Raw genomic sequence first — 16,279 nt, 5'->3', positions numbered from 1 at the left:
GTGCAGCAAAGATATCTGGGTGATAGGAATGGAGACCTCACCTACAAAAAGATATTGACAAAATTGAACGGGTCCAAAGACGGGCTACAAGAATGATGGAAGGTCTTAAGCATAAAACGTATCAGGAAAGACTTCATGAACTCAATCTGTATAGTCTGGAGGACAGAAGGAAAAGGGGGGACATGATCGAAACATTTAAATATATTAAAGGGTTAAATAAGGTCCAGGAGGGAAGTGTTTTTAAAAGGAAAGTGAACACAAGAACAAGGGGACACAATCTGAAGTTAGTTGGGGGAAAGATCAAAAGCAACATGATAAAATATTATTTTACTGAAAGAGTAGTAGATCCTTGGAACAAACTTCCAGCAGACGTGGTAGATAAATCCACAGTAACTGAATTTAAACATGCCTGGGATAAACATATATCCATCCTAAGATAAAATACAGGAAATAGTATAAGGGCAGACTAGATGGACCAGGAGGTCTTTTTCTGCCGTCAGACTTCTATGTTTCTATGTTTCTAATGATGAGAAAAAACTAGTAGAAATAGTAGTGCAGGCTTAGTAAATAGTTTGACAGAAAGGAATTATTTGTTTAGCAGAGTGATGGCGTTCAGGGGAAAACTGTTCTTGTGTCTAGTTGTCTTAGTGTGCGGTGCTCTGGAGTGTCATTTTGAGGGTAGGAGTTGAAACAGTTTATGTCCAGGATGCGAGGGGTCAGTCAATATTTTCACAGTCCTCTTTTTGACTCATGCAGTATTCAGGTCCTCAATGGAAGGCAGGTTGGCAGCCATTGTTTTTTCTGCAGTTCTGATTATCCTCTGAAGTCTGTGTCGGTTTTGTTGGGTTGCAGAAAATTATAGAGATATTGAGGTGCAGATGACAGATAAAACACAGTTGAACTGCTGGCTCAAATTAAACACTGCAAATGAAGAAGGTGTAGCATTTCTTAATATTTTCCTCCGAGATGTTTCTTCTGCTCAAAACTCTGCCCCTCCCCAGTTGAGTTCCCCATAGGGGAAAAGATACAATCTCCTATATATATTTTTTTTAAGATTAAAATGTCTCTGGTGTGCAAACTCACAGTTTTGTAGACCCGCCTTTTAAGTGTTCTTAAAATGGGTGGAATTCGGATTGAAACCCACGATTCAAGCCACTTACACCTCCTTTTTAGCGTGATGTCGAGCAGCCAGAAAAACAGAACTCATTAATGGAAGTTGCTTCAATAGATAAGAAGACATTTGTTCTAGTAGTAAGACGAAGTTAAGAAATGGTTTGGCTGTAAGGATGGCCTCCAACTGGAATATTTGTTTTCCTTGGCTAGCCATAGCTTCTTGCTCAAAGGAGACGTTCGTTGAAAAACAAGATTGGCGGAGAAAGAGCCAAAAGGGGGAAAAAATGTTTATACAGTCTTGACATCATGATCCCTTCCCCCTTTTTTGGGTGCCTTCAATTAATTCAATGAATATATGGCTCATATTTGGAGTCAGTTTTGGGTATCTTCAGTCATACTGAGTGGCAGACTCCACAGAGATAGTACCAAGATCTCAGAGAACCCAGACAGCTTGGTTTGTCCTGCTGGGGAGTTGAAAATAAAATTTTATTTGGTTTGGGATAATCAAGAGAGCCAATGGGCCGTTTGAAAACAACAACAACCCATTGTTAAATTCCTCTTTCCCCTTTGGCGAAACCAGATCCGCACAACTCACAATAAAATAGGTCTGCTGAATACGGAAAAAGCAGTGATGGCAAACTTTTTTTTCCTCGGGTGCCGAAAGATCATGTGCACGAACACCCAAACCCATAATTCAAAGCCTGTGGAGGGCGAAAATAACTCCCCCTACACCCCAGAGGCCCTTTGGAGGACCAGAAATGGCCTTTTTCCCAACTTCTTGTGGGCCCAGTGGGGTCGTGTTTCACCCTCCCCAGACTCCAAAAACTTCCCTGGAGCTGGGGAAAGGTTAAAATTAATTTATCTATCTATCTATCTATCTATCTATCTATCTATCTATCTATCTATCTATCTATCCAATCACAATACATATTGAAGAGAATAGACATGTAGTAATATATATAAAGAAAAGGATATAAAAACAGAGGAGAAGATATATGAAAGGAAGAAAAGGTATATGAGATAAAGGAGAGACAATTGGACAGGGGACGAAAGGCACGCTGGTGCACTTATGTAAGGCCCTTACTGACCTCTTAGGAACCTGGAGAGGTCAATCGTGGATAGTCTAAGGGGAAAATGTTGGGGGTCAGGGGTTGACACTACTGAGTCCGGTAATGAGTTCCACGCTTTGACAACACGATTGTTAAAGTCATATTTTTTACAGTCAGGTTTGGAGCGGTTAACATTAAGTTTGAATCTGTTGCGTGCTCTTGTGTTGTTGCGGTTGAAGCTGAAGTAGTCACTGACAGCCGGGACGTTGCAGCATATGATCTTGTGGGCAATACTTAGATCGTGTTTTAGGCGTCGTAGTTCTAAGCTTTCTAGACCCAGTATTGTTAGTCTATTTTCATAGGGTATTCTGTTTTGAGTGGAGGAGTGAAGGGCCCTCCCCCATCCTCCTGAAGGCTCTCTGGAAGCCAGAAACATCCTCCCAAGCCTCTTTGTGAGCCAAAACGCAGCTGCCCGGCACACACATGCACATCGGAGCTGAGCTAGGGCAACGGCTCATGCGCCAGCAGATATGGCTCTGCGTGCCACCTGTGGCACCCGTGCCATAGGTTCACCATCACTGCAATAGAGGAATTGTCAAGAGGGTGGGACGAACAAGGCATGGTGAGATCTGTCAAGTTGACTTTCATTCTTGTGAGCACCATTCATCCCTCTCGGTTTCACTTGTTCCCACCGGACTGAACCAAAGTCAAGGAATCGGATCATCTCATCCTTTTCATTTGAATTCTCAAGGGATCTTAAAATTGTAAAGTAAGACCAGAAGTCTTATGAACAACCAGTTTTGTGGCAAGATTGTGGCTACTGTGCCAATGTCCTCTTATGATATCAGGTAGCTTATCTCCGTGTTAGGATAGCCACCTAGCATTTGTCTGGTAGTAAAAGGTAAAGGAATCCCTGCGGATTTTACTCAGCTAGTAGTTGATAATGATAAAGAGATGTTGCTCATCTCTATTTCAAGGCCATTGGGTCAGCATGTCGAGGTTGGGATGGGAAGCCTTTGGCCCTGTGATATTTGTATAAAGGAGGAAGCGTACGTTCCTTGCCGCTGATATTTTTTCTCCATTCTTTCCACAGATATAAATGAGTGTGAAATCGGGGCTGACAACTGTGACCGGAACGCTCTTTGCACAAATCTAGCTGGTAGCTTTAAATGCGGCTGCAAACCAGGATGGCTAGGAGATGGGATCAAGTGTACAGGTGAGTTGTCCAAACTTTTCTTTCCTACCCCCCTCTCTCCACAAAAACATCCCCACCCACCCACAGAGTCAGTCTTTAACTCAATCTTGAAATAATAAAGCTGCTTCCTGGGCTTATACCCATTTCCTAAGGAATGAAAGATATATTTGTCATCTGAAAGTGGCTCTTTAAGCATCAAAGCCAAATCTGGATATCAAAACATACATCGATGTTGCCTTTTAGAGAGGTTCATCTAACTTTTTCTTGAAAACTTGTAGAAAAAGCAAGTCATCCTTCCTCGGGTTTCTTATGATTGCACAAATGTTTTTTTTTTAATGACCATTTAATTTTTTTAAAGTAATCTTACATTATTTCTGCTTTCCTTTCAAGAATCTAAGCCATTCAATCCAGTTTTATTTATAATGATTTGCAAAGCAACAGGCAGCATAGTAGCATCTATTTTTACTAGCTGCTGCTTGGGGTTAAATTCTTGGTTTACTCAACATTAGCAATAATGGGCTGCTTCCCCCACAGGGTTGGATGCAGTGTAGGTAGTGAATTTTTGCACTATTTATTGAATACTTAATCGGTTTTTTTATTGTTCTTCTTCTCTAGTAGTATGATCCTTAATTACTTTTAAAATAGGAAATAATTAAGTAGTATATTTTTACTTTAATCATTTTAATCATGAATTGAACTTTTATCGCAATGAAAGAAAATTGAGCTACTTGCCTAATTTGTTAACATACTGAACCTTGTGACCTTAAAATATTATGCTCCGAACAAATAATGCTGTCTATCATTTGCCCTTTTTTTGTGGCTAGTCAAATAATGTGACTTAATCAACTGAAAAAGAGTCTAAGCACCTATCTTGGTTGGTAAGCCACTCCCACCCAATCACATGACTTTTAAGGCACCCCCGGTCACATGATTGTCAAGCCACTCCTACCCAGTCATATGACCATCAAGCCACACCTACAAAATAAACCACGCCCACAGCGTGGCAGTAAAAAATTTGGCAGCCCATCTTTGAGTATAACGCTTGTATGTCAATATGTACCATTGTTTGTTATGGACTGATTAGTGCAATAATTTATTGTTTCTACTTTAACTATTTTTTAAACTGTTTTACTCAACAACAGAAAATTCTGGATCCCATTGGTGGTTGCAAGTTGAGGGTTATCTGTGCTACTAGATTTGACTTTTTTTTTTAAATCTTGTGCACAGATTATATTTGCACAGATAACTGGGGATGTTTCTCTTATTAATGCAGGGTTTTTTTGTCCTCTTCAGATCTGGATGAGTGCGCCAATGGCACACACCAGTGTAGTCCACATGCTGATTGCAAGAACACGGCAGGATCGTATCGTTGCTTATGTAAAGAAGGATACACCGGGACTGGGTTAATCTGTACAGGTGAGCATTTAGGGGAATCTGAGAATATTTTCACATTATACGGTAAACCCTGCCAGGTGGCGCGGTGGTTAGAATGCGGTATTGCAGGCAAACTCTGCTCACAGCCTTGAGTTCAATCCCAACCGATTCAAGGTTGACTCAGCCATCCAACTTTCTGAGGTCGGTAAAATGAGGACCCCAATTGTTGGGAGGGCAATACGCTGATTTTCAAACTGTCCAGAGAGTTCTTTAAAGCACTATAAGGTGGTATATAAGTCTAAAGGCTGTTGCCATTAATCTTATAACAAAACAAACAATATTTAGTCCTGGAGAAACTGACATTGAACCTAGGACTTTTGAATACGTAAAGCATGTATTTTCCTAAATCATTTCTCTCCCCCTTCTTTTTGGAAGATAAAATATACCATAAAATTTTAAACAAGATCTGGTTTTCTTTATGTAATGCATTAATGATAACAAAATGTCTAGGACTGGGGTTATGTGCTAAGTTTTGCATAATAATAGATCTTATTTTCCAATTTTGGCTCCAAATTATTATGACTTTCAGAGTCAGACAAAACATACCACGATTTTTATAGAAGTATTCCCGACATGTTGACTTGTTATTGGATGTTGTTTTACATCTTTATCAGTAACAATCCTTCCTAACCCGCCCCCCAGTCCCCCATATATTTCATATGGAATTCTTAACCCCAGTTAGTGGGTCTGCAAGGAGGTAGAATGCATTTTCAACTGAAAGGGTTCTTTTTGCTTTTCAGATATTGACGAATGTTCTGAAAATGTCAACCTTTGTGAAAATGGCCAGTGCTTGAATGCTCCTGGGGGTTACCGTTGTGAATGTGATATGGGATTTTTGCCGAGCGTCGATGGAAAAGCTTGTGAAGGTAATTGGGTAGATGAAGCAGTTCAATAACCTCACTTATTTTATTTTATTTATTTTGTCCAATACACAATAATACACAATGAAGGTTATAGAGGATATAGTAGAGAAGAAATACGAGATATAGGAGAGACTATAGGACAGGGGACAGAAGGCACTCTAGTGTGCTTATGCACGCCCCTTACTGACCTCTTAGGAATCTGGAGAGGTCAATCGTGGATAGTGTAAAGGTAAAATGTTGGGGATTAGGGGATGATACTACAGAGTCCGGTAATGAGTTCCACGCTTCGACAACCCGATTACTAAAGTCATATTTTTTACAGTCAAGTTTGGAGCGGTTAATATTAAGCTTGAATCTGTTGTGTGCTCTTGTGTTGTTGTGGTTGAAGCTGAAGTAGTCTTTGACAGACAGGACATTGCAGCATATGATCTTGTGGGCAATACTTAGATCAGTGTTTTTCAACCAGTGTGCCGTGGCACACTAGTGTGCCGCGAGACATAGTCAGGTGTGCCGTGAAGAAGGAAGCTCAGGTTCCGGTCTCGCAACTTTTTGCTGAGAGAGTGAGAATGAGAAAGAGAGAGAGAAAGAGAGAGAAAGAAAGCAAGCAAGAGAGAGAGAGAGAGTGAGAGAGAAAAAGAAAGCAAGAGAGAAAGAAAAGAGACAAAGAGAGAGAAAGCAAGAGTGAGAGATAAAGAAGGCAAGAGAGAGAGAGAAAGAAAGCAAGAGAGAGAAAGAGAGAAAAGGAGAGGAAGGGAGAGAGAGAGAGATAAATTAGCAAAAAGGGGAGGAAAAAAGAGAAATGAGAAAATGATTGAGACAGAGAATGAGAGGAAAGAGAGAGAAACAAAAGAGAGAGCGAAGTGATTCTTGATTTAAAGCATATGATAAAAAGCACCCAAAGAATAAGAGAGAGAAAAACCCAGCCCTCACCTGTTTTTGGAAATGGTTCAAGAGTGTGTATACACACACACACACACACACAAGGGTGGGGAGGAGACAGGGATGGAAAAAGAGAGGAGAGTGTCTTAGGGTGTCATTTTGTGTCATTTTGGTTGGTGGTGTGCCCCAGGATTTCGTAAATGTAAAAAATGTGCCGCAGCTCAAAAAAGGTTGAAAATCACTGACTTAGATCATGTTTAAGGCATCGTAGTGCTAAGCTTTCAAGACCCAGGATTGTAAGTCTAGTTTCGTAGGGTATTCTGTTTCGAGTGGAGGAGTGAAGGGCTCTTCTGGTGAAGTATCTTTGAACATTTTCAAGGCTGTTAATGTCTGAGATGCGATATGGGTTCCAAACAGATGAGCTGTATTCGAGGATGGGTCTGGCAAAGGTTTTGTAAGCTCTGGTAAGTAGTGTGAGATTTAGGCTCTTAGGCTCTAGCCCCCTTGGTTTGCCTTCTTAAGGTTTGAAGTCAATATTTTAAGACTTTAATTTCCGATCTATCCTTTCTACGTTCCTATCGTCTATCTATTCCTACCTTAGAAACATATTGCAGGAGATCGCCAAGCAGTCATATAGCGCAGGGGTCTCCAACCTTAGCCACTTTAAATCTGTGGACTTCAATGCCCAGAATTCCTCACTCATCTAGTAATAACTGTGAGAGGGATCTTGGAGTCCTAGCGGACAAGCATTTAAATATGTGCCAGCCATGTGCAGCAGCTGCCAAAAAAGCCAACACAATCCTAGTCTGCAGTAACAGAGAGATAGAATCAAGATCATGCAAAGTGTTAATACCACTTTATAAGGCCTTGGTATGGCCACACTTGGAATACTGCATTCAGTTTTAGTCGCCACGATGTAAAAAGGATGTTGAGACTCTAGAAAGAGTGCAGAGAAGAACAATAAAGATGATTAAGAGACTGGCAGCTAAAACATATAAAAAATGATTGCAGGAACTGGGCACGGCTACTTTAATGAAAAGAAGGACCAGGGGAGACATGAGAGCAGTGTTGCAATATCTCAGGGGTTGCCACAAAGAAGAAGGAGTCAAGCTATTCTCCAAAGCACCTGAGGGTTGAACAAGAAGCAAGGAGAGAAACAACTTAGAACTAAGGAGAAATTTCCTGACAGTCAGAGCAGTTGATCAGTGGAACAATTTGCCTCCAGAAGTTGTGAATGCCCCAACACTGGAAGTTTTTAAGCAGATGTTGGATCACCATCTGTCTGAAGTAGTGTAGGGTTGCCTGCCTAAACAGGGGGTTGGATTAGAAGACCTCCAAGGTCCCTTCCAACTCTGTTGTTGTTGTTATTATTGTTATTATTGTTGTTGTTGTTGTTGATGTTGTTATTATTATTATTATTATTATTATTATTATTATTATCCCCACTGATGGATACCACCTTGTCGTGGTAGTGGGGATGATGATGATAATGATGATGATGATGATGATGATGATGATGATGATGATTATTATTATTATTATTATTATTATTATTATTATTATTATTATTATTATCCAGTCCTTGGTCACTTTAAGATTTGTGGACTTCAACTCCCAGAATTCTTCTGCCAGCATTTCTGGTTGAGGAATTCTGGGAGTTGAAGCCCACAAGTTTTAAATTGGTCAAGGTAGCGAGTTAAATTAGAACTCACCTCTATGTCCATCTAACCTACAATGTGACTTTCGGCAACTTATACAACAAGTAAACAAATTAAAACATTAAAACTTCACAGATTAAAATACAGTTAAAGAACACTACTGAAACCAAGGGTTTTTTCCCTTGAGCAAACAATAAGAGAGCAAAGAGTTATAGAGATACTTTAATTGAGTACTCCTTTTGGCCTTGTTCGTCTTAGCGGTTACGTTAATTTTGCATTTTTATGGCCAAGAATAATAACATGTCATGCATACAAAGACATAATTCTTGCAAAACATGGAGAGGGGAAAATGGTGCATGTTATTGAGATAAACAGTTGGCTTTGAAGAGCGATCCTCTTGTACGCTACAACTTGTATCTGAACAAAAATATTTGGTCATGACCAAAACAGTGAATATATTGGGTGGATCTATGAAAATGCAGATGTAATTGTTAATTCTCAATGTCTCAAATAAGGGAAATAAGCTGAGACATCAGCAGAAATGATGCCGTTGGAAAAGCTAAGGACACGCCCTGCTATTCCCAGAGAGCATCAATTCATTTCCTTCAGATTCCTTGGAGGGGGGAAAAACCCTCCTTTTCTCATAGGAAATTAAAGGAGATTAAAATCGTGGGGCTGTTAGAGGGAAAGGTCAACGGGAAAAAGGGAAGGAGCCACGAGAGGGGAGAGGTTTGGGCTTCACAAGGACTGAATTTGTGCAGATTTGTAAATGTAATTTAACAAATTTATCTGCTTCCGTTTTTAATTTTGGGGCTATCTAATTCTACGGACAAAACTTCAGTTTTAGAAATCAAAACTCCTCCTATGTAAACCAATGACCACAGAAATACCAGTAACTAACTAAATGAAACAATCCTGTAAAGACTGTGAGAGATGATAGTCAACAAAGAGGTTGACTTGACAAAAAGGTTGACTTGTCTCTGTTGTATATATATTCTTCTCAACTGTCTCCATTACAGATATTGACGAGTGCTCCCTTCCCAATATCTGCATCTCTGGAGTTTGTCACAACCTTCCTGGCCTCTTCCGATGTCACTGTAACCCAGGATATGAGCTGGACAGAAGTGGCGGCAACTGCACAGGTAACTTTAATAGCTTGGCCAATTTAGCAACTGTCTTAACTTTGATATAATCTTTGCTCATATAATATGTATACTCAAAGCATATGCACCAAGACAAATTTGTTGTGTGTCCAATCACACTTGACCAATAAAATATTATGTTCTGCTCTGTTCTATTATGTCCTACCCTACCCTACCCTACCCAACCCTACCCAACCCTACACTACACTACCCAACCCTACCCTACCCTACCCTACCCAACCCTACCCTACCCTACCCAACCCTACCCAACCCTACCCTACACTACCCAACCCTACCCAACCCAACCCTACCCTGTACTACCCAACCCTATCCTACCCTACACTACCCTACCCAACCCTACCCTACCCAACCCTACCCAACCCTACCCTACCCAACCCTACCCTACCCTACCCAATCTTACCCTACCCTATCCTACCCAATCCTACCCTACCCAACCCAACCCTATCCTACCCTACCCAACCCTACCCTACCCTACCCAATCTTACCCTACCCTACCCAACCCTACCCTACCCTACCCAATCATATTCTATTATATTCTATTCTACTATTTGCCACCAAAAACATTTTCCCATTATTTCAGGAAAAATGATTGAGTGGCCAGAGTTGACTTTTTTCTTGTATTTAAATACATTTCACGATTGTACTTAAAATTGTAGTTTGGAGCTTACTAGAACTTTAGTTGTTAAATAATTTGGCCAAATGGCATTGCCCAGAGGTTTCTTGGACACATGCATCCCAAGTAACTTTTCCCTAGTTATTGTTTTATTTTTTAACATATTTCTTACAGCCACCCAATTCCAATATGTTTAAAACTTTCTTAAAATCCAGTTTTGCGTCTTTGCCTATTGTATATTATTTTACCTACCGGTACTTTACTTTTTTTTTTCAATCCAAAAAATGAAAAAGTCACCGGGTGTCAAATTAAGCTTGCTGTTCTAAAAGTCTCTAATATCCATAAAGTAGTTAAATTGAACATTTCTGATTGTGATTGGAATGCACGTTTAGCTAATTTAGTGTCCTTGTTAAATGAGCACTAGGCTCTTTTGCTCAATTGTAGATTAACGTTGCCTTTTTTCTCTGTGTAGATATCAATGAATGTACAGATCCCACAATATGTATCAGTGGCACTTGCGAAAATACCCCAGGCAATTACATCTGTGACTGTCCCCCAGATTTTGAGCTGAACCCAACTCGTGTTGGCTGTGTCGGTAAGTAATGTTGTGGTAAGCTGCTCTAAATTGGTTACCGTGATGTAAAAAGGATGTTGAGACTCTAGAAAGAGTGCAGAGAAGAGCAACAAAGAGGATTAGGTGACTGGAGGCTAAAACATATGAAGAATTGTTGCAGGAATTGTGTATGTCCAGTTTAATGAAAAGAAGGATTAGGGAGACATGATAGCAGTCTTCCAGTATCTCAGGGGTTGCAACAAAGAAGAGGGAGTCAAGCTATTCTCCAAAGCACCTGACGGTGGAACAAGAAGCAATGGGTGGAAACTAACCAAGGAGATAAGCAACTTAGAACTAAAGGAGAAATTTTCTGACAGTTAGAGCAATTAATCAGTGGAACAGCTTGCCTCCAGAAGTCATGAGTGCCCCAACACTGGAAGGTTTTAAGAACATGTTGGATAAACATTTATCTGTAGTAATGTAGGGTTTCCTGCTGAATCGGGGGGTTGGACTTGAAGACCTCCAAGGTCTCTTCCAACTCTGTTATTATTATTAAATCTAAGTGATTTAATGGTCCACCATATTAACGAATAAGTAAATGGCAGCATTATTTTGGGGAGAGGGAATAACTACATGGTTCAGCTCTTGAAATAAAAAAATATACCATGTTTACCCAAAAATAAGATCCTATCTTACATTTTTTGAACCCTAAAATAAGCAGTTGGCTTTATTGCCATGTATTCAAAAGCCCGATTGGGCTTATTATCAGGGAAGGTCTTATTTTGGGGAAAATAGGATATCCCTGATAATAGGTAATTTTAAAAGTGTGTCGGGGTTGAGAAGCCTCTGATGAATTGAGCAATGCTTGAACAGGAAAGTCAAAGCAATGCCCAATGCGATGTATCCCAGTGTTCAGTTAGGTTCCACAGAGTCGGCCTTCTCCAGATCTCATCGGCCAGACAATGTCGGCAGGCGGGGCCTAGGGGAAGAGCCTTCTCTGTTGTGGCCCCAGCCCTCTGGAACGAACTCCCTCTGGAGATACGTACCGCCTCCCTCGCTCCTGGGTTTCATAAAGCTTTGAAAACCTACCTCTGGCAACGGGCATGGGGGCCGTGAGTGATGGGACTGTCTCCGGCTGACACTATATATGATTGAATTGGGTGAATGTGTATAGATAGATAGATAGATAGATAGATAGATAGATAGATAGATAGATAGATAGATAGATAGATAGATAGATAGACTATATAGATAAACTAGATAGATAGATAGATAGATAGATAGCTAGATAGATAGATAGATAGCTAGATAGATAGATAGATAGATAGATAGATAGATAGATAGATGGATGCATGACATATATGGGAATTGTTCTTTTATTCTGCGTCTTTATGAATTGGTGAAGTTTGAGCACGTGCTACTTTCCTACTTTAGATACACGCTCCGGCTATTGTTACTTGGACATTAAACCTCGAGGAGACAATGGCGACACAGCTTGCAGTAATGAAATTGGCATTGGCGTTTCCAAGGCTTCGTGCTGTTGTTCCCTTGGTAAAGCTTGGGGAAATCCTTGCGAACACTGTCCAGCTGTGAATTCAAGTAAGTGAGATAGAAAAGGGTAAAATGATAGATGATTGACTCTTTCAACTGCTTGCTTTCCTAAGAGACAGAACTTTTAGACATACCTTCAATCTTCAATACCGTACAATGAATTTAAATTACATTCGGTATTTATCATCCAACAAAATGCTGCCTCCTTTACTTTTATCACCTGGAAAACTTTCATATAAACTTTTTCAATATCATTATACAAACGTACAATGCTATTTGCTATTACATCTCATCTATTTGCTTTCACATATCTATTAAGTTTTATTACATTTAGGCCAGAGTGATTATTTCCCATTGTCATACATGCTTATTTACGTCTTTAAAAATTTCTTTGCCCTTATCATATACTAATTGCCTTTCAAAAAGAAAAAAAATATTTAATCTTAAATATTAATTATCCATACTTTATCAGCCAAATATTACAAGGTATTATCATAACCATGTCATTCCCAAGGAAAGAAAGGAAACCAAATTACAATTAAATCTACTCAATGTCTATCATTATGTATCAACACAATCAATTTAATAGGACATTATTCAATTGTTAATTAAAATATAATATTCAACTATCAGTCCGCCTAATCAGTGCAAATTTCTTCTATTCAAAAATCTTTAATAAAGTATTCCCAACTCATTTATCATTTTATCTATTCTCATAGTGTTTCATTATATTAGCCTACACTAATTATACTTTCACTGCAAACCCAGTGTAATTGTCGTGCCTTACTCTATTTGTACTTCACTGTAAACCCAATATAATTCTCACTACAAATCCAATATAATCACCTCTTTGAATGGCTCTTTGGGTGTTTAAGGTTGCTGACCCCTGCCCTAAGGAGATGGAGGGAATCCATTCAGGGAATCTTCAATTTGAAGGAATCTGGGCTGGAAGAAGCATGTTGGAAAGAGAAAAAGATTTTAATGGCTCTTAACCTTGCTTGCAAAGCAAAACCGCCGGATTAATAATATTGGTTTCTCCCTTTCAGCTGATTACAAGCTGCTATGTCCAGGAGGGGAAGGATTTCGACCCAATCCTATTACAGTCATTTTGGAAGGTAAATGCCTGCTTATCTGTTCTTTCTCTAGACATCCCACTATTACATTGATTATTCTTAGCCAAGCTTTTTTGGTTTGACGTTCTAAAATAAAATGCTGTGGCTTATTTTATCTGGACAGATATTGACGAGTGTCAAGAACTGCCTGGACTTTGTCAAGGGGGAGAGTGCATCAATACATTTGGCAGCTTTTACTGCCTGTGTCCATCGGGTTACGTTTTGAATGAAGAGAAACGAGTATGTGATGGTAAGCGAATCACAAATGTGTTGTTGTTGTGTTAAGGATTCTAGCTAAATGCCTCTTCCAGAATTAGGCCTGGCAATCAAATGGGGCTTGAGACTGATGAGACATTTGGCCCCTTGCTTGGGCTTAGGAAGTTATTAGGTGTGAACATACATGCATACATGTAGAGTTCTTTTATTTATTTATTTATTCATTTGTCCAATACACAAATACATAGGAAGAAAAATAGACATGTAGTAATATATATAAGGGTAAAGTGAACTTAGAGGAGAGGATATATGAAAGAAAGAAAATATATATGATAAGTGAGAGAAAGGAAAGACAATTGGACAGGGGACGAAAGGCACACCAGTACACTTATGTACGCCCCTTACTGGCCTCTTAGGAACCTGGAGAAGTCAAGTTGCTACTCTATTCCTGAATGCCTGCTAGCATTCCACACTGGGCTTATAACCAATATTAGAATCCTAAACTTAAAAACAGAGTATATGTGCCAGTGGTGATGGTTCAGCCAATAAAACAGACCAATATAAGGAAGAATATAAATATTATTTACAATGTTTAATTAATAGATTAATCAGTAAACAGTCAACTACATACATAGAAGACTGACGGCAGAAAAAGACCTCATGGTCCATCTAGTCTGCCCTTATACTATTTCCTGTATTTTATCTTACAATGGATATATGTTTATCCCAGGCATGTTTAAATTCAGTGACTGTGGATTTACCAACCACGTCTGCTGGAATTTTGTTCCAAGGATCTACTACTCTTTCAATAAAATAATATTTTCTCATGTTGCTTTTGATCTTTCCCCCAACTAACCTCAGATTGTGTCCCCTTGTTCTTGTGTTCACTTTCCTATTAAAAACACTTCCTTCCTGGACCTTATTTAACCCTTTGACATATTTAAATGTTTCGATCGTGTCCCCCCTTTTCCTTCTGTCCTCCAGACTATACAGATTGAGTTCATGAAGTCTTTCCTGATACGTTTTATGCTTAAGACCTTCCACCATTCTTGCAGCCCGTCTTTGGACCCGTTCAATTTTGTCAATATCTTTTTGTCAATATCGAGGTCAAGCAATCATATACAAACCAGATATCAGAACATATAGTTCTATACATCGTCTGGGAAGATCCTTTGAAAATATTATTTCACTGAAAGAGTAGTAGATCCTTGGAACAAACTTCCAGCAGATGTGGTTGGTAAATCCACAGTAACTGAATTTAAACATGCCTGGGATAAACATATTTATTTATTTATTTATTGGATTTGTATGCCGCCCCTCTCCGGAGACTCGGGGCGGCTAACAGCAACAATAAAGCAGTGTACCATAGTAGTCTGATGTTAGAAACAATTAAAAACCCATTAATATATTAAAAAAACAAAAACAAAAACCAAACATACATACATACATACCATGCATAGAATTGTAAAGGCCTAGGGGGAAGAGGGTCTCAATTCCCCCATGCCTGACGGCAGAGGTGGGTTTTAAGCAGCTTACAAAAGGCAAGGAGGGTGGGGGCAATTCTAATCTTTGGGGGGAGTTGGTTCCAGAGGGCCGGGGCCGCTACAGAGAAGGTTCTTCCCCTGGGTCCCGCCAAGCGACATTCTTTAGTTGACGGGACCCGGAGAAGATCCACTCTGTGGGACCTATCCATTGTAAGAGGAAATACAGGAAATAGTATAAGGGCAGACTAGATGGACCATGAGGTCTTTTTCTGCCATCAGTCTTCTATGTTTCTATGTTTCTATAGCAACTAACCAATAATATTCTCACACAGTTCAATACAATACCATAAGTATAATACGAAGACTCATATTTAGCACACAGTAATACTCAGCACACAGCAATATATAGTCACACAGACAAAACTAGCAGAGAGTGAAATCTGAGAATTAGCATTAGCAAGACAATAACCAACAAACAGCAAAGAGCAACACATCTCACTCCCTTTTATGGCTAATTGCAGCCCCAGCTCTTAAAGTAACACTATATTAATTCCTCCAAACATACATTGGTGGTTAGTATATATATTGACAAACGCAACTGGTGAAGTATTCGGATTGTGGGGACAATAGCCTAACTCTGTTAAAAAAGTGCTATTGCTAACATGTTGTAAGCTGCCCTGAGTCTACGGAGAAGGGCGGCATAAAAATTAAATAAATAAATAAATAAATAAATAAATAAATAAAAAATTAATTAATTAATTGACAATGCCTATTTCAAAGGATCTTCCCAGACGATTTTAGGGTTAGATAAATCTCAGGGGCATTCAAGAAGGCTCGGATCTTGCCCTTTTGTGGTTTACCAAAGGATGCTAGACTAATTCCCTGCTTGACTTCTCCTTCTGGCCTTGCCCATTCTCTCTTGACAAAAGTGTAGCCATCAACACATAGCACAGGTTGGTTACATGCCCCCTGTAAAGGAGGGAAAAATAGCCTCTTTCAAAGTACACCATAGTAAGAAGTAGGCTGATCTTTAAAAGCAAAATTAGTGTTCATTAATTAAAAGTTAGTGTGAAATAGCCACTGGAACCTTTTCAAGCATATTTGCCCATTCCTCTAGATTTCCTTTCGCAATCTGTCTTGCTTTTTTCATCTGCTACAGATTTACACTTCCTTTACTTAGGGTCTTAACAATATAGTTTCCTTCTACACATTAGATAGAGGATATGGATATTAAGGATAGAAGGGTAGAAGGCACAATTAAATTTATTTGGAATGTAGATTTATTAATAAATTTTACCCATATGTGACTCACTCTAAACCACTGTTTCTCAATCTTGAGAGATATCGACTTCAATTCCAGTATTCCCCAGCCGGCTGTTGTTGGCTGGGGAATTCT

At 39.4% G+C, this 16,279-nt stretch overlaps 1 protein-coding gene across 1 annotated transcript in view; it reads left to right on the top strand.

Annotated features, from left to right (window-relative positions):
• The window catches only part of FBN1 (fibrillin 1), a 248,260-nt gene that overhangs the window by 176,714 nt on the left and 55,267 nt on the right, over positions 1 to 16,279 (top strand). The window contains 8 exon segments of the mRNA XM_070763010.1: positions 3,256 to 3,378; positions 4,651 to 4,773; positions 5,532 to 5,657; positions 9,211 to 9,333; positions 10,440 to 10,562; positions 11,955 to 12,119; positions 13,118 to 13,186; positions 13,308 to 13,433. Of these exon segments, the coding sequence (XP_070619111.1) occupies positions 3,256 to 3,378; positions 4,651 to 4,773; positions 5,532 to 5,657; positions 9,211 to 9,333; positions 10,440 to 10,562; positions 11,955 to 12,119; positions 13,118 to 13,186; positions 13,308 to 13,433 (978 nt within the window).

This window comes from Erythrolamprus reginae, chromosome 10 (genome assembly GCF_031021105.1).
Source record: "Erythrolamprus reginae isolate rEryReg1 chromosome 10, rEryReg1.hap1, whole genome shotgun sequence".
NCBI lineage: Eukaryota > Metazoa > Chordata > Lepidosauria > Squamata > Dipsadidae > Erythrolamprus > Erythrolamprus reginae.
This window is presented reverse-complemented; position numbering and strand designations above follow the sequence as displayed.